The sequence below is a fragment of the Drosophila subpulchrella genome, chromosome 2R, assembly GCF_014743375.2.
Source record: "Drosophila subpulchrella strain 33 F10 #4 breed RU33 chromosome 2R, RU_Dsub_v1.1 Primary Assembly, whole genome shotgun sequence".
In the NCBI taxonomy this organism is placed as follows: domain Eukaryota; kingdom Metazoa; phylum Arthropoda; class Insecta; order Diptera; family Drosophilidae; genus Drosophila; species Drosophila subpulchrella.
The window spans coordinates 11,864,985-11,883,721 of record NC_050611.1 but is presented as its reverse complement, the minus strand read 5'-3'; the positions used below and the strand labels follow the sequence as shown (position 1 = coordinate 11,883,721).

Here is an 18,737-nt window from a genome sequence, read left to right as displayed (position 1 = left end):
TAGCATGAAAACTGTAGGAGCCACCGTTTTGGGCGGTTTGTGGGCGTTAAAGTGGGCGTGGCACTCTGCTGAAACAAACTTGCGCTGCGTAAGAAGCTCAGGAATCTGCACGCCTAATCTCAATAGCCTAGCTCTTATAGTTTCCAAGATCTCAGCGTTCATCCGGACGGACAGACAGACGGACAGACGGACAGACGGACAGACGGACATGGCTAGATCGACTCGGCTAGTGATCCTGATCAAGAATATATATACTTTATGGGGTCGGAAACGCTTCCTTCTGCCTGTTACATACTTTCCGACGAATCTAGTATACCCTTTTACTCTACGAGTAACGGGTATAACTACCATAAAATTTTAGGTTGTGTCTATTTTGTTGTTGTGAGTAACTTTTTCATTGGTCAAATAGACAATTGTATAGGTTCGATGGTAGGCAATTTATAAAAAATATAGTTTTGTATTTCCAATAAAGCCTTATAAAATCTGTGGGCTATTTCAAAAAATCTTTTTTATTATTTATGAAACTTCAATATGCCCAATCCCGAAAATGAAAACATTCATGAATAATAAAAAGGTATATTTAAAAACAAAAATTATTTTTAATTGTAAGCTTACAGTTAACTTTAAAAATTAAGTACAGGACATTTTTTACCAATTTAGAGGTGGAATTGCATTGTTTTCACATGGTTAATCTTAACTTTTTTAAAAGTTCTTAAACGATTACCACTTGATGTCACTCGGCGTAATCCTCTGATTAAAATCACGAAACTCCCTCCCTCGGAACCGCAGGAAATCGGGTGTAAAGAAAAACAAACAGCAAATAAGTGGTCGCCGCACCGGAAGTCAACAAATGCTCTTAATTAACGATGCTGAACACCAGAAATTTCGAGTGTCAACTAACAATTTGTGGGTGCTGGTATCCTGGGTCCTGTGGCACTCGTTAGTCAAAGGATTTTCGCGCATATGGACTGAAATTGATGATGTGAGCAAGTGGCACGTAATCAATTTACCACCGCTCGCTTCATTTCGAATGCGAATTTAAGATGCCATTGTCCCAGTGCCAGTGGCACCCCGTATTTTTTGTAGCCATTCGAGGACCGGGGGTGGTTCTACTGTCGGTCCTCATTACGCAGGACTCCGGGCTGGTGTAACAGAATATCCACAACATATGTGCCACAAGGCCAGGATGTTCAAAATCCTATTGCAATCTCGTTGGGCTATTGAGCTTGGCAAACGGATTACTATCGAATTTGTGCGGCTGCAAGGAATATATCATGTTGCCGATTAAAATTATAACTATTTGGAAATATTTATGAATTTTCATACAGAATAAATATGACTAAGTATATTAGTATTTTCAAAGTTCTAACACTTAGTATCCCCAATTTCCTTAGTTTCTTACAAGATGTTTAAAAGTATTTTTTATTTATAGATAGATCCTGAAAATATCTATAAAATGCCATATTTTATTCCACCAAAAATTCATCTCCATCCATACATATCTCACTTAATATTCCCCCTTACATAACTCTTAGTTATTTTAATGGCAGCATCCAAATTTTCGGAATACACCCAAACCATTGAAAAAAAAACCCACCCACCCACATGTGGGACATTCGTTTTATTTTGTTGATTTGCCTGGGGTCCGTGTCTTATTTATATCGACTTTGGGTCGCCTTTTATGTTCCTAATGTCGCATAAACAGTGCTTAATAATGCACTAACCTTGGCGCATCGCCACTAACCGTGTAAAACGTGGCGGAACCCACCCAAAAATACAAAAAAAAACAAGAAACCCACTCGTCGACAGGGATTAATATTTAATTCGTGTGTGTTTGGATCCGGTTCGAGTATGTATTTTAGGGAAAATTTAATGGCCATGGAAGAGGCAAGGATATCACAAGGATATCCGTATGCGATGAAGAGGTGGGGCAACCTTTTGTCTTGAATGAAATTTGACTTGACGACGAGCTCAGGGATCATCGCCGTGTTTACCTGAGCACTTCACGTTTTTAAGCTATTGAAATATTCCGTTTGACCTGTTAAACAAATATGTATGTGCAAATATACCCCAAAAACCCAAGTGAAACAATAAGGCTTGTACTTCCAAACGACTTGTATGATGGCCTGGCCAACTCTTAATCACTGCTTTCATTATGTGAGCTGACTTTTGCTGAATCGCACAATCGGAAGCGATTACCACACAATCAGGGGGGTGGAGCGGCCTCAAAAAGGGAGGTGTGGGAGGTGAAAGCACCCCCAGAGTGCAATTAGCAGGCAAACTATAAAATTTCAGTGTTTGTCTTGCCAGATACTTTCGCTCGGTTAGAGATACAGATACAGATACGTTTGTGTGGTGGCAAAGGAGACAAAGGATGATGATGGCCATGTTTGGCCCCCTTCATTTTTGACTCACATAACCCACATGGTTGGCAATTTCGGTGTACGCTTAATTGGCGTTCTGCGGCTTTTCCAGCTCCCCATCTTCAACCAAGACATTTCACAGCTCTTTAATAGGCAAAGCCAAAGGTTTTCCCAAAATCTGTTCAACATATCATGTGGAACTAGAATGAGGAACTAAGATTTTCTGATTAAAATATTTCCTTAATCTTTATCTTATGTAACAAAATGTTAATGTTAATAGTAAGCTTAATATTTCCTACAAACATTGAATAATTTAATTGATAATGCCAAATTCTAAAATAAATGTATAGATTTATAATGATCATATATGAAACATATTTTTCGAAAAAAGTTTCTATAAATGACATTTATAACGAATTATTCTAAATTTAAAAGAATAAATCTATTTTATTTTACAGTATACATTTGTGTTCAGCTCTACAAGACTTCCATACCCTCAAATTTAAATGATTTTTTCAAATCTAAATGGTACTTACCTAATAATATATTATAATTAGACTTAGACTTTATTTGTTTCCTTTATTTTCTAGAATTACCTACTGAATTGCTGAAGAATCGGTAAGGCCGTTTTCTTCCGGTTGTAGGAACTCTTCTACCACGGCGTTGGTCATTCGGTTGAGTTTCTCGTGAAGCTCCTCCCAATTTTTTTCCTCCGGCAGGCCGCAGATCTCCGCGTTAAGTTTGATTTTTATATCGTTGGCAGCCGATCGCAGGGTGACCATGTATCCATTGGTGAAGGTGAAGGTGATCAGCTGAGCATCGGGGTTCACGGGCAGACGAGCCTTTCCATCGCTAAAGGAGGTGTCCAGTCCGGTGGTCAAGTCGCGGACATGAACCACCTCGAATTCCTCCTCCAAAATGCACTTTGGATAACCCTCTTCGTCTGTAAAGTTGCGCAAATGCTCGAATATGCTGGTGATCGTTTCCGGACTATCAGCCATAAAAATTGACGAAATCGAGGAATGATATCCATAGGTATCGTAGATCTCTCTCAGCTTTTCGATCAGCGTTACATTTCGGGTGCTGCGCAGATAACAGGCCATGGTGGCCAACTGCATGGCTGCTCCGATACCATCCTTATCGGGCAGGCTCATCCCGAACATGTAGCCAAAACACTCCTCAAAGGCGAAGAGTACCGTTCTGCCCGACTTTTGGAGGTCCAAGGCTCGATGTGCCATCCAGGGAAAACTGGGCAAGCCCTCCACAAAGACAAATCCCTCTACTCGGGCCATCGCCGCCAGGATTCGCGAGCTCACCAGTGTGGCTATCATCACGCAATTGGACACAGCCGGTTTGGGTGTCCTGGTCTTGTAGCTCTCCAGGGCCCACCATCCGAACAGGGCGGCCAGTTCGTTGCCATTGAACAGCTTCCAGCGACCTCGAGGATCCAATTCTGCCACCGCCAGGCGATCCACATCGGGATCATTGGCCAGTACCAATGTGCAGTGCTCCGCCTCCGCCTTTCTGATGGCCAGCTTTAGGGCTTCCCTGCCCTCTAAAATAAGAGAAAATCCAGTAATAAATAATAATCGATTTTGTAATAATTTAAAGTCTTAGTTAGTAAACAACTTTTAATACCTCGAAAATTTAACGGATAGTACAACAATTGCTAATTCTTCTTCATTAGTCAAACTCCCTTCACAAAAATTTATATATACAACAAATCAAATTTTGTTATCCAAGAAAATGATATTTTATTTATTGTTTTGACGTCCAGCAAACCCATTTAACTAGCTTTAACTAGCTTTAATTATAAATGTATTTGGTTATTAGATAACTCTCACCTTAACTGGAAGTCGAGAAAACTTTATAATAATGAAGACCTTTATAATGAAGACCACTTATTACAAAAATAATTGAACATTAACGCTAAGTATACTAAATCAGATTTTGTTGCCCCTTTCAATTTATTAATATTTAAATATTTGTGGCTGATAAATGTATATGTTAGACTACATTTAAAGAATCGGAACTCAAGTTCATTAATAACTTATTTAAAAATTTACACCATCACTCACCTTCCGGATTTGGCTTAACGAGAGTGGGGAACTCGGGATCCGGATCCTTCTGCTCGAGCACGGGGATAACGGGCTTGAGTCGCGCCTGGTAGAAGGCCTCCCTCATGAAGGGATAGCCCACGCCGTGAAGAGCCGTGTAGATGAATCGCAGCTGGCTGCACTCGTTGGTCTCCAGATAGATCGGTGGCAGCAACTTCTTCAGAGTCTCGTAGAACAAAGGGTAAATCTGGCGAAAGGGATCTTCGATTAGTGGGTGATCCAGTACTAATGAAGTTTCCCAGGACGAAGGCTTCGGCTCCAGGTTATTTAGCATATAGTCATGGATTCGTTGATCATGTGGCGCCATCGCCTGAGCTCCATTCGACTAGTAGACCTTGATGCCATTATCCTCTTTTGGGTTGTGCGAGGCGGTGACCACAATCCCAGCCAAACACTGGAGCGTTACAATTGAAAAGGGGATAAAGGGCGTCGGGGTCATCCGGGTGAAGAGGTAGACCTTAAAGTCATTGTTGAGGAACACGGTCGCGATCAGTTGGGCGAACCGCTTGCTGTTGTACCTTCCATCGTAGCCAACTACCACGCCCTGCGTCTGCCGTTTCTGGATGCTCGGATAGACGTCGAGCAGGTAGGCACATATGCCCTGGGCCACCTCGATGATCACCACGTCGTTCAGGGAGTCGAATCCCGCCCGCATTCCACCCCTCAGGCCGGTGGCCAAGTAGGTGATCCTGCGACACAACCTCACCCGCAGAGCCTCCCAGTCCTGATCCTTGACCGCCTCGGTCACCTGGTGGAGCGTCGCCTCGTTGCGGTCCCACATCACCCAGTTTTTGATCTGCTGGTCCAGGTCCTCCTCGCCGGACAGCTCGAGGGTCTTCAGGAGTTCCTGCGGTGAAATTACCGTCTTCCGCTTCATAGAAATGGACATCTTCTGGCCGGGATTCGAGGAATGACCTTGCTAACTGGAAATTTTGATACCAAAACTTACAATTTGATTTTTAAGATGAGTTTTAGCTCCCGGTTCTTATAATCTGCTTCGAAACTGTATATTTTTTAAACAAAAAAAGACTTTTTTACTGATTAAAAATGGTTCCCCATATTCTTAATTTTTGCAAGCAACATAACAATTTTTACTTTACAATTTTGTAAAAAAAAATTAATAAAAATTAAAATTTTAGGAAAACTGAATAGTAACATTTATAATGAAAAGTAACATTAAAACTAAAATCGTAGTTTTAAAAATTACATATCGTAATTGTAGATTAACTATTTTACTGGATTCTACATCCTGGAAAAATGTGTGGGAGCTTAGCTTAGTTGGCAGAGTGTTATTATACTTTGATCGTATAACAAACCCCTTCTTAAAAAAATTGGCTTTTATTATTAGCAGTTAGCGAGGGCAAGGATTTTTTTTGGAAAGTCCTTTACCCTTTCCTCGGCTACTGACCAATTGAAAATTTATGGCCCCCACTCATTGCGATTTACGAGCCCCGTGAGGCGGACTCAAGCGGCTAAGCTCCATCAACCGCAAATTGATCCATTGGCCATTTGATTTGGCCTGGCCAGTTCGGGATTTATGACCTAGGAAAAAGTCGAGGAAAAGGGAAAGTCCTGATGGGTTTGAGGCGAAGACTGTCGGCATCAAAATCTATGTAAAATAAATTTTATGGAATGTGCCCTGCTCTCTCTCTCTCTCTCTATGCCATAAACATGATTTCAATTTGTCATCAATTATGCAAAGCGAGTCTAGGAATGTTGGGCTTCCCAACTCCAGGAATCGAATCCTTTGGCTCGGAGTGGGTAATTTGCAGAGCGGTAATTGGGTTACACAGGCGCATGCAACATTTATCAGCCACACCCCCTTATTGTCTGATGTCCTGACCCCTTCTGCGCCCCCTCTGCGACCCCTCTACGCCCCTGCCCCGGGCATTTGCCCTCTGACACGTCAATTGCATTCTAAACATTCAGCGCAGAGCTCTCAGCTCCCCACAAAACCAAGGGCTCATCGGCAGGCATATGCATCCTTTGCCGCAGTGGCAGCATTAGTATTAGTGTTAGTCCTTGCACACGAACACACATGGTCGCACACCCTCGCACGTGGCTACACACACACAAACACACTCACTCGAAATGCATTTCGCGTCAAATTGTCAGAGTGTTAATTAAAAATGGACACTTGAATAGGCAGCAAGATAGGCAAAGCGCACACAGTTGCAGTTTCCTGGCCAGCGGTTGTGGTAATTGTCCTGCACTCTATCCAACATCCTTGCCACATCCAAATACCCCACCTCCTAGTTCAATCCCCCCATGAAAAGTCGACTAAAAGATCCTGAGAAGTTAACGAACTATTAAAAACCTTTAAGTTTTCTAGCGGTTTTTTCATGTACTCCCCAATATTGTTAATTAATTCCCACTTTATCCCAATTTCCAAACATCTTAAAAGTATCTAAGCAATAAACGTGATAAACACTCACATATGTACGATATTATATCACAAAACTATGATTTTAAGTCCCTTAAAAAAGTGTTTAAAATATGTTTTAATTTTTTTATCATAAAAAGTTTTTGATTTCTTAATTTATTGCTTTAGATAATCCTTTTTTAATGCACAGTTTCTTCCAGAAAAGTGTCATACAGCAATTAAAACATCATAAGTATGGCAGAGTCACCACATGCTGTATCCAAAACCAATCTTGTACTTGATTTATGTACCTCTGGGTAAGTGAACTCTAATAGGTTTTCCCGTCCTCCAGATGTCTCTATCTGGATTTGTTTTAAGTGCTCCGTGCGATTTCCACATTTGCATAGAGACTGCCTAGGCAATTTACTTTTTGGAAAGAATCAGATCCTGCGGCAACGAATATTGAGTGTTTACGGCCCATGGCTCCCTAGATACATGGCCATTCCATCTCCATCTCATTCCTAGAATGCAGGCTACCCAGATAATGCGTTTGCATAATTTTAATCGTTGGGATCTGAGCTGCAGAACTGCTGTTGTGTGAATTTTTTATGGCACCCGCGAGTATCCCGTGCGGCAGGATGAGTATGTGCGTATGATATCCTGATTTTCAAGTCGAATAACTAACGCTATCGAAGCTATTAATATGCTAATTTAAAGCATTTTATGGCTGGCAAAATAAGAAAACTCCACCTTCGACTGGGGAACTCTGGAGGTAAAGCCAGACGCACCACCCGGAAAATCCCAGCACAACCTGCTCGCGCTTACTTTTCACCAGAATTAAAACCGAATCATTCATTTCATTCAAAGCCTCAAATTGAAATTGACATTTTGTGCGTGAATCTCGGAATTATTTGACATTTTTCATTCCATATATATTTGGCTAATGCCAATCAGTCTGAGGATTTTCCGCCTTCGAAAAGTGGTTTTTAATGTCTGCACCGGCAGTCCGATGATGATGAGGCTGACATTTAAGACCCTTTTGGTAGCAGCTGGTCCCTGACAAATGTGAAATAAATGCAAATCTGCTGAACTTTGATGAATCTAATATTTCCCAAAAAGGGAATCCCCCTCCAAATAGTTTCAGCCATATTCCGAATCACCTTCGACTGCAAAATAAATTTCCTGTAATTTATTTAAGGGCCTGGCTTTTCATATTTTCATATTTGAGCAATTCAAAGTCCTGGAAAATGAAATTTACATCATTTGTTTATTTGTATCGCCCATGTCCTGTGTCCTGTCCTGCGGTCACCCCCCGAAAATCTCCTGGGAATACCCGGCCAAGCAATTCGGTAAGATGTGCCAGTCAAAAAAAAAACAGCATCGCAAATTTGATTACCAACCACAGAAAAAAAGGAAATATTTTTCGTTTGTTTGCATATATATTTTTTTTGCGCCTTGCCAAGTTCCTTTGAAATTAACGCATTATGTTTATGTATTAGATGCAAATAGAAATGGCCAAAGGACCTTCACACATGGCTGGCCAAAGGGTCAGAAATCCAATTTCGCAACTTCAATTTCCTGGGGGTCTCCTTTTCGGATTGTAGAAGCCAACGATTTTATTGCACATCAAGTTGTCTTTTCAGGAATTGCTTTGGTATATCCTTACCCCTCTGGTTACGAAATTCTGGCCAAGGTTTTTAATTGCCGACATGGATTCCATCCTCCATGCACTCCATGCAAACTCGTAAGCGGTTACGCAATCACCATTACCCACAGAATTTCCCAATTTCCACTCCAGACACCTCGAACCTAATCAGCCGAATGCGATTTCGATGTTTTCATTTGGGCGAAAATGTGTGAAAAGGGGAGCTCTCTTGACGTGACAGGAAAATTCAGCACTCAAAGGGTTGAACTTTGATGGAATTGTTGGCACTTTTCCACGCAAAAATAGAACCACTACTCTTTTTCGGCATTAATAAAAGAATATGTGGCATGGCTCCTGCTCTTCTAAGGGTTAACCTAAGTCTGTCGTAGTCACAGGAGACCTTCCACTTGACACTATCGAACATCGAGTGTTTGCGCCAAAACCCTTGAAAGGAAATCTCGCTTTGGCTGTCAATTTGCTTTGCATGCGGAATACCAAAACATTAAATCAAAGGTGACTGCATAACGGAGTGAAATTCCTAAATCCAGATATTGGGTGACTTAAGGTTCCTTAAGCGTAAAGAATGTTGAGAGACTTAAGAAATTGTTATCCAAAAAATATGTGTGTTTAGAAATGATTATATTTCCACAAGCATTGCAGAACCACTTGGCTTATCAAAAACAATCTTACACTTGATTTATGAACTTAGATTTCTTTGGAAGTGCCAGAACCTTAAAACGAGCTATTCCAAGAAATAACCGTATCTGGATTTTGGGTGTAATGCTTTAAAGTGGAATATTTTCTTAAATTTTGAATATACAGCTACCTTAGCTTCCCTCGTAAAAATAAAAAGTAAGCATAAGTCTCCACCTTTCAAGGAAAATCCCACAATTGTGCTTGACTCATTGAACTCCAATTATGATTCGAATTTCACTGGCTCTGGGTGAGCTGTAATTAAGGATTATTGTCATGTCCTTTGACTGGGGTCCAAGGGGTGAGCTGACACAGCAAGTATCCGAGCTGCTCGAGTCCTCCTTTGAGCTGGATTGCAAAGCCGACCGGCGATGTGGCAAAAATATAAAAATATAAAAATTATTGATTATCAGCATTGGCATCTCAGCGATTTGCTGCAACAGACCGCGTCCCAGTGTTTTTTGTGCGCCCAGCGGTTTCGGTTCGGTTCGATCCCATCATTAAAATCATTGTGCGATATCGACACCTCGGCCAGCACTTTTTTCCACCATCAAATCGCCGGCCGAAGGCACTAGTAAACATAATAAATAGCGGAGGCAAAAAGCGAGATCGTTTCGCTTGTCGCACAAGTGTTGTCAACAGGTTCTGCGGAATTCTCCTCAGACTCCGACTCCGAAGACTGCCACTGAAGAAGTGGAGCTGTTTCTTAGTTCTTATAACTGCCGGGCGAAGGGTCCCCAGGAAATGGGGGCATCTGGTGAGGCACTGGCCACAGGTTCTCCAATGAGATATTCTGCTGTGTTCTGCTACGATCGTCCATCATGCAGGGATGACAAGTGATCAAAAATGCAGCAATATTTTACAGCCAGCAGTTTGTTCGTCGTGTTTACAAGTTGATCGGTGATGAACGAGCTTACGTTGGTTTGATATGACAGCGTGACACGAAGGTATCTAGATACTAAAATATTTTGTAGAACGAATAAAATACTACGTTTCGAATGTATTTCAAAACATTAAAAGGATTTAAAGTGAGTTCTTAGAACCTATGTAGACTCAATAAATATGTTTTTTCCGTTATGTTTTTATTGTCATTATTGTTAAGCAGGTGTATATATATCAAATACAAAAAATACTCGTATAAAAAATTGAGTTTTAGAGTTAAAGAAAATCTCTTTTATAATATTAGTAAATAATAGTGTAAATAAACGACTTGAAAATGTATTAAATAGGTAAGGAGTAATTGGTTTGTTTATGGGAAAGCCCATTTTCGTTACAACTGAAAGTAAGACTATTAAATATTTGAGGATGATAATATCTTGAGGATATTTGATGATATAATTAATAAGAATATTTTTTTTATAGGATAATCGAAATCGGGATAATAGACTTGTATTCCTTTTCACGATCTCCGCCACTATTCCATCCATAGAGTCCACTCTGGTGACACATTTCAGTATTGAACTGGCCCTGCACCAGCAGCTGCTTTCTCCTTAATTGTCCTTATCACTTTGTCATTAGCTTTGCCTGGGCTGGCTCATAAATATTTATAGCCAACTGGCTGAAAGGCCGACGGGCTGGCAAGTGCAGATTTGAGATACTCGAACATTGATTAAATGTTTAACCGGCCAGCAGGCCGCCGAATATGGCGAACAGTTCATAAATTAAATCAAAAGGGTAGAAAATCAATTAAAAGTGTCGCCAGCGTCTCTAACTGTTAATGCTTTATAGCCACCAATCCATTTCTATAAAAGCCAACAATTAAAGTTCATAAATTACGGCCAAAGATCGGAGCTGTGCATTCGTAGTACTCCGACTTGGACTTCGATTTCGACTTCAGCTGCCAGTTCTCCTCTGATCTGCACGTGCCGCGAATTTCCGAATCGATTTTGGCATTCCATCAAAGCCAAATTCAGTTCCCGTCTTTTGTCAGGGATCAGGCTTAAATCACCAGACACACCAAAAGAAACAAACAAAAAATCAAACAAATTTAAGCGGGACAGCAGCAAAAACTGAGTGGCAACTATTGACCATTTATGGCATTGGCTTCCTATTAAAAATTATTACTTAGTCGCCCGACTTCACAAGCAGCAAATTACGGATTAATGTTCCATTCGCTTTTTGCTCCTCGAACTGATCCCACTCCTCTTAACCCCTCAGGCCCCTTAACCCCTGTCCCTGGATTTCGGATCGTGATCAGCACTCAAAGTGATTGGATGGAACAAGTTTGGTTTGATCTCAAAGGCTGCACTTTTGATTCGATTTGGGGATAAACGATTTGTGGCGATACTTAACTGACTGATACTGGCTAAAATAGGAACTGATCATAAAGCACTTTTAGTTGGGAATTTTAACTATGAAAGCAAATATTTCAAACGGAAACTTTAAAATATCATTTAGGTTGATTTAAAACGATTCTATGCTTCTGTCGATAGCTTACTAATTAATACAAGCTAAAATAGGAACTGTTCACGTTTATTTGGCAATTTTATATATGAAAGAAAATATTTACAAAGGAAATTTTAAAATATTTTTAAATATAAAAAAAAAAACATTTTTACTGACGTCTTTTATATACTTATCCTAACTTCTTCTTTTTTATGCAAATTCCAAAACAAATCCAAAATTCCCTCCTTTAATTCCCCAAACTTCTAATTACCTTCACAGCATCCAATTACTTTCGCCGGGTCTCCGGGCGCCCTATGAATTGACTTTCCAAAAATAACACCTGCCCAAATTATTAAGTAATTAACCGAATGCTCAGGCACCATAATCCTTTTCGGGCCACTTTCACTGGCTGTTTCGGGCTCATTAAAATTAATGATTTCGGCCGTGTGGCCGCCTGGGCCTCTCTGCATATTAATGGCCCAAATGTCCGCGGGGATAATAAACCGCTAATAAGAAATTAAAAGACACTTGTACTCAAAATTCGAAAGATTTCTCGGCTAGCTGCCGTAAAAATTAACTAATTGGTAAATGATGGAAGGTAGGTGCGAAGGGGGTTGGATTTCAGGCGAAGAAAGCATCCTTGGTCATGCATTTTTAAGTAGCCAGTGCGAAGGGAACGCCTTGGGATTTGGCAATGGGTATTCCAGGTCCTCGAAAGAAGTGCCCACCTGGGAGTGAATTGTCATTTCAAGGGGTTGACTCGCTTTAAAACAGTTGTTCGATGAACTGGCAAATGCCGAATGCAAATTAAATGGACAACCACGACCCTGATCATCCTGCCGCCTCGCAGTTCTCCTCCCAGAATACCTGAAAGCCACACAGGAATGCAACAGAATCGAAGCGCAGCCGGTGGCGTTAATTAAATACAATTTTTAATACCCTAAATTACAGGTGTTAAAGGGTATAACAGGTTATGGATAAGGCAGAGGTCGTTCTGATTTTTTACAAGCTAACAGCAGAGATAAAGAATACAATTCAACTGTAATAATAACGATATCTTTAAAATTACATGGCTAACAAATATCAAGATATTTATAAATATAACTAATTTAATTTTAAGTAAGCTATATAAAAATATTTTCATGATATAGAAACATAAACAACATAAAATAATGTTTTGATATATACTATTATTTTAACATTAAATTATTTTTTTAGCTAAGAGCAGAGAAGACTTGTTCAATCCTATAAGTTATAATAAACTCTTTATTGTATTGCTTTGAATAAAAACATCAGACAACTCTAATATTACAATTGAAAATAATGTGCATACTTTCTCTAAACATATTAGTTTTCGAATCCGAACTTTAAAAAGTTTTTGATTTAAATGATTTTATTCTAAACTCTAAAAAGCATTTTTGAGATCAAGAAAAATAAAATACCTATACGAGGAGAACATTTCTTTTTAACAAATATAAAATGAAAAAACATTCATATTAAACCTTTTATTTTTATAGAGAACTCCGGGTTCCGTAAGATGGCCAACAAAGTAACCCTGCCCCTCTTTTTTATAATGCTGACGGAATTTGTATTCCCCGAGTGCAACTATGGATGCAGTCCATCGTATGGCACATTTGTTTATTGTTTTCGCAATTACAATTACATTTTTATTTTCCAGCTGGCTGTTGTTGTTATTGCGGCGGGTCTTTTGGTGCAAAAATTATCGCCAAGCCCATTTGCGGTAATTATTTAATGTCCACTCCCAGGTGGGACCGAACAGGATTGGGATCGGGAACCGGGATCCGGGTTCCGGGATTGGGAGTGGAAATAGGCTGAGGACCCTTAACCCTAAAGGCAGGTAACAGTCATATCCTGGCCACGGAATTATCGTTATGCGATTACATTTTCCACTCGATTTTATCCGATTTTGCAGCACCCGTTCACTGTGTCAGTTGTGCAAAGTCCTTTTGGTCCTGCGTCGTCCTTTTCGGTCAGTTTCCTCCCCCTACTTACCAGTTGGTCAATTAAATTTTGCCAGGTTGACAGTGCAATGTGGAGATATGTGGGGGGGAAATATGGAGCATACATATGGGCTCAGTCTGCAGTACTGGGCCTTTTCCATTGCCATTTTCCCCCCCACCTCGGTGTCATAATTAATGCCGCTTAAGTCCCGTGTTCCGTCGCCCTGGGCGAGGAAAACATTTTGAACTCCCGCCCGGATTGCAATGCCCACCCTGACCGCTCCATCCCTTGGCCGGTTTTAATTCAATTTCACGGAGTGCAGAGTAACGTTTTCAACTTTCAACTCAGGGCCCCGAGTACTCATAAAGTGTCATCCATTGCTGGGCCGTTTACAATTAGGCGCAACTTTTCCAAACCCCAAAAACTCCCACCCTTCGCTCTCAACGGTTTTAAATATTTTGCGTGTAGAACTTTTTCTTTTCGTTTTTTGTTACTTTCTTTTTTTTCTGAAAGAATATATATTTATAATTTCCCGGGAGGGCCATTTCTAAGCAACATACTAACATAGCCCATGTCCCGCAGTTGTTTCTCACCCAATTTGTTGAATTTTTATGCGTATTTATTTTGAGCACTTATACTAATAACGAAAGGCGGTATCAAGCGCAGGCACTACTTTTATCTCGATTCACATAAATCTCAAAACCGTTTCGACAAGAATGTAAAATATTCAAGATTGATTAAAAGTATGAGTAATTCTCAAATTCAACATAAAGCCAGGAAGCGAAAGGAACTTCTAAATTTTTGTTTATCATATATCAGAAGGGTAATTAAAATAATCTAAATGGTTGGGTAATCAACAACTACAAACGCTTTGAAAGTCTTAGAATTATGATTCATTTTGAATATCAAGATAAATAAAGAGCCATTAAAAAGCCAGAAAACTATAGGTACTACGCATTCGTAGTTTTTCATATTTGTTTTTTTTGTAACTAAAATTGTTTAACCGCCTAAAAGTATACCCATATTTGTTTTAACTTTACTTAAATTGTATTTTTTAATGTTACTAGTATTTTGTATAAAACACATAATTTTACACCGACAATACTTTCGCATTAGTTATAGAAAAAAGTGTAGGTTTTATGGAAATTATACGAGCCCTGGTTAATACCACCCTCTAGAGTAGTTTGGCGGCCTTTATTTCCCGAAAATGAGTACCATAGTTTTGCATAAACATGCTGGCTAACAATGCGTGAAGGGAATGTGAGAAAAGGTTAATTAATTTATGTCGCACATGCTTAATGCCCATTCGGGGACCTCAGCGGGCACCTCTGCTGCTTTATAGTTTCGTTTCCCCGTCGCGTTAATGGACACATCCTGCCTACCCTCCCACCCATCCAGGCCATCCTATGATTAAAACTAGGCATGTTTGTCCATTTAAGCCCGTAATTTGTGTCGTAAATCACTCCAAAGTCAGCGCCCACGTTTCGCACCTCGGATGGTATCCATAACCATTGTAATGCCTAATGCCCCCTTGCCTAATGAGTCTAATTGGGGTTGAAACTGCTCATAAGAACCCTTTTTCTGGCTCGCATATTCCAGAGTCTTTAGCTGGTCATATGAGTGGCCATGATGTGCCACAAGGTGTCATCTTGCCCCATCATTAACGCCATTTGTTTTGGCCCAGCGTAGTGGTTTTTTGGGAGGAGGACCGTAAAACCGGTTCATTTGCATATCAAAGGCCATAATCAGCACCTTGCAAAACAGTGCGGAACAAGGTCCGAAGAGCACACACATATACACCATTTTTATGGGTGCCCCCCATGCAAGATGGGGGCTACCATATTGACAGGCTCCATTTGCCATTTACCATTTGCCATTCGCCAGTTCATTTGCATGCCGAAAACCCCCGCTCACACACCTCACATTTTCACCTGGGGTTAATGGCACACCGTAAGGCGTGAAATTATGAGTCCTGCATTAGCGTTAATTGGGTGTGCGCGTGGCAGATACGTGCTGTTCTTGTATGAAAGATACAAAAGTATCTGCAACTGAAAGGCCACTAAACCGGTTTTAAATCTGCAATACTTGGTATTATGAAAATTATAGTATTTTCAACATTTGCCCTGAAATCACTGGAGAGTCCTAGGCTGTCTCATCTTCCAAAAGTTCGACTCGTCGGAACTCGGCTTGTCCCTTAGCACTGGAAACGGTTTGGAATTGAAACAGTCTTGAACGTGGCTCCCACTCCTCGTAACCCCAGATACGCCCCCTCCCAATCGATTTGCACCAACTGGACGAGGCGAAATTGCCGCAGCTGCGCAGTGAAGGACCTCGTCTAACTTCCAAGTTGGAACCCCAAACGATTCAGGGCGGAGTCATCGCGGCATTGGCGGGCACCTTTCTACACCGATTGTCGGGATTTAGGTGCATACATACACATACAATCGCTGGGATTTCCCCTACCCCATTTTCCGAGACCCCAAGCCGCTTTTCCTCGCCGTGGAATCGAGGGAAACTTGGAGGAGGCCACCGCCCAGTCCATCAGCGGCAATCCGTTAAATATTTTAATGGCCAACAATAGCATTTTTCGCAACGAATTTACGATGATTCAAGTTAAATATTTGCTCAAGTTCTGGGGCTTTAAATGTTTATTCTTGCAAATGGAAGGCACACACAAAAAATTAATAAACCAAGCTTTTCAGGAGCCCTACTTTGGAGATATTCGTAAAATATCTTTATTATAGCTTATATAAACATCAGGGTACATGAAATATAATTTAATTTAACAGGTATTTTCTTAACTTCTTTGTTTTTTATCCCGCAAACGATTTTTTAAAACCACATTTATATAAATTTAAGCCCTAATTTAACCAATTCGACCTGACATTAAAAGCTAGATCCTTTAAAAATTTTAAAAAGCTGTTTCCTTAAAATGAACTTGTTAATTTAAAACGAGAATGAATATCAGTTCATGCCTAAAATAGATATTTAAAAAATGTTAAATGTTTTGATTGCAACATTGCCATACCTATTTAAGAATCTGAATCATTACCTACAGGTGCCCAACTTTGTTTCTTGTTTAAAAATTAAAAAAGTTATATATTTAAATAAAAAAACTAATTTGAAATTGAACAATTATTTATTAAAACTATTTAGGTAAGACTAAAAAAAAGTTTTTGATTTTGCTATAAGATAAAATTTACAACATCAAAAATAAATAAAGTTAGAGGTTAATCAACTTGACTTTAAACATTTCCTTATAATAACAAGTCTAAGGAAAAGCTCATTGTGATATCAGAACTGCTGTTGCCAAGACAAAACATTTCTATAACTGTTATGGCCAAGTTAACGTTCGCTTAGCCGCCGAAAATGACATTTGTAGTTCTTATTTCCAAGCTGATAAGTCGACGGAGACATAACCATTTCGGGTTTGTAATGTCTGCGGGGAAGACTTTCAACTGGGAGGACTCAACGTTTATTGGCCGACCAAGTGCTGCTCCATTCTTTTTTACGATTGCCATACTGCGGTGCGAATGTGGCTCACATATGCTCCCCTGATTGTGGGTAATTGTCATGTAATAAAAGCCAGAATCATGGTCTGGATCTCCTTGGGCTTAGTGGGTGATGAGACCATCCGAAGTGGAGTAATGCCACCCTCAAAAGTGGACGATATCACCCAACAACTATTTGAGTCAGCAAATTTTTCAAAAGACTGTCTATGGTATGAATGGTGGAAATGTCCCTGCTTATCTACCCATTCTCCACACCTGTGTAATTATTGCGGACCTTTACCCACTCGTAAATTATATGTGATCCCTATAGCTAATAGGTAATTTATGTTCTGACCGCAAAACAAACCAACCAACAAAAAAAAAAGGAAAAGGATAAACTTTGCCGCAAAAAAGTAAAACAAATGTCCACGGATTTTGTGTCCATTAGCCTCTGGGTGGAAAATGGGAGAAAGGGTTCGGACATGTCTTGCGTACTGGTCACCTCTGGTGGAAAAAGATACACTACCCACATCAGGTCCTTTTTTGGGCAATCTAATTACAAAGGCCTGGGGCACACATGATATCCTACCCCCTTTTCTATATATGTATGTAAAGAATTTCTGCAACTTTAAAGACACTTTAAATAATCCATTAGCAATGCCTGCACATCACCCACCATCGAGAGTAAGGGACTTAAAAGCTAAAACCTGTTGAGTTACATCTCAATTCCCCGAACACTTGGCTAACTAAAAAGCCAAAGGCCCCCATTCCTTACCCCTTTTTGCGATTTCTCCCCGGGAATTCACTTTGTCTATACGTCTTGGCACAGATTATTATGGCTGCTTTGAATAACAATCGATGGCGCGACATTGATGGAGGATGGCGCAATGGAATGGATTCCATTGTCTGGGTCCTAGTGCTTTTCCTTGGGCATTTTATTACCGTCTGGAGTGGCTGCATTTCCCTGGTTTCCCCCCATTTTTTTTTGGTTCTGATGTTCAAAAGCTATAAATGGTTTTTGTCATTTCGACTATCGATGGCAAAGTGAATTTTTACGACAGTAATATGCATGCCAACAGATCAGAACAGATTTTGCGAGTATAAATCGCTGACCCCTTTTGGCCACCACATCATTAGCATAATCATCATCATCATCACCATCAGCGGTGATTCGTTCTAGCTTGATTAATGAAGTTATTCAATCGAATCGAAGCAGACTGGGTCAATGAATTCTCATTAAACCCATCGATGTGCATATTAATGAACTGCTGCGAACTCAGGTGACATAATCAACTGAGTTATTAACTTGTCCAAGTTTGTAGATCAATTTAAAAGAGTTTTCTAGCACTTATGTCTCGCTAACAACTTCAATTATAAGATTACAATCCGCATCAAAGTTAACCTTGTTCGGAGCATTAAGTTCAAGATCTCTAATTCCATTGAGCTTTATTTTCCTGCTCTCCAATCCCATCTTAAGTCGCTTGTCGAGTTCCAAGTTCCAAGACCCAAAACCAGAAATCGCAACTAGGAACAGAACGACATTGAGTCATCGGCTTCATGACTTCTATATCTCCCATCTGAATACAATTGAATTATAATTGTTTTCGCTGGCAAACGTACTTTATTTTATTTTTACTTCTGCTCACTGGTTTGTGCACTCGCCGAATGGCCAACAATGTGCAGTGTCTGAGACTTTGACAATTATCATAAATAATTCCA

The 18,737-nt window shown here is 40.1% G+C and overlaps 1 protein-coding gene and 1 long non-coding RNA gene across 2 annotated transcripts; both read right to left on the bottom strand.

Moving 5' to 3' along the window:
• Positions 1-2,928: 2,928 nt before the first annotated feature.
• LOC119550517 (glucose 1,6-bisphosphate synthase) lies at positions 2,929-5,470 on the bottom strand. Its single transcript, XM_037859226.1, is given in 2 exon segments — positions 2,929-3,918; positions 4,442-5,470. Coding segments are annotated over 2 exon segments (1,887 nt in total). The 5' UTR covers positions 5,370-5,470; the 3' UTR covers positions 2,929-2,959.
• A 3,639-nt stretch (positions 5,471-9,109) lies between these two features.
• On the bottom strand, positions 9,110-10,121 carry LOC119550752. The gene is made up of 2 exons (XR_005219500.1): positions 9,314-10,121; positions 9,110-9,251 (listed from the first exon to the last, which is right to left on the bottom strand). It is a non-coding gene; the product is annotated as an uncharacterized LOC119550752 (long non-coding RNA).
• Positions 10,122-18,737: the final 8,616 nt, after the last annotated feature.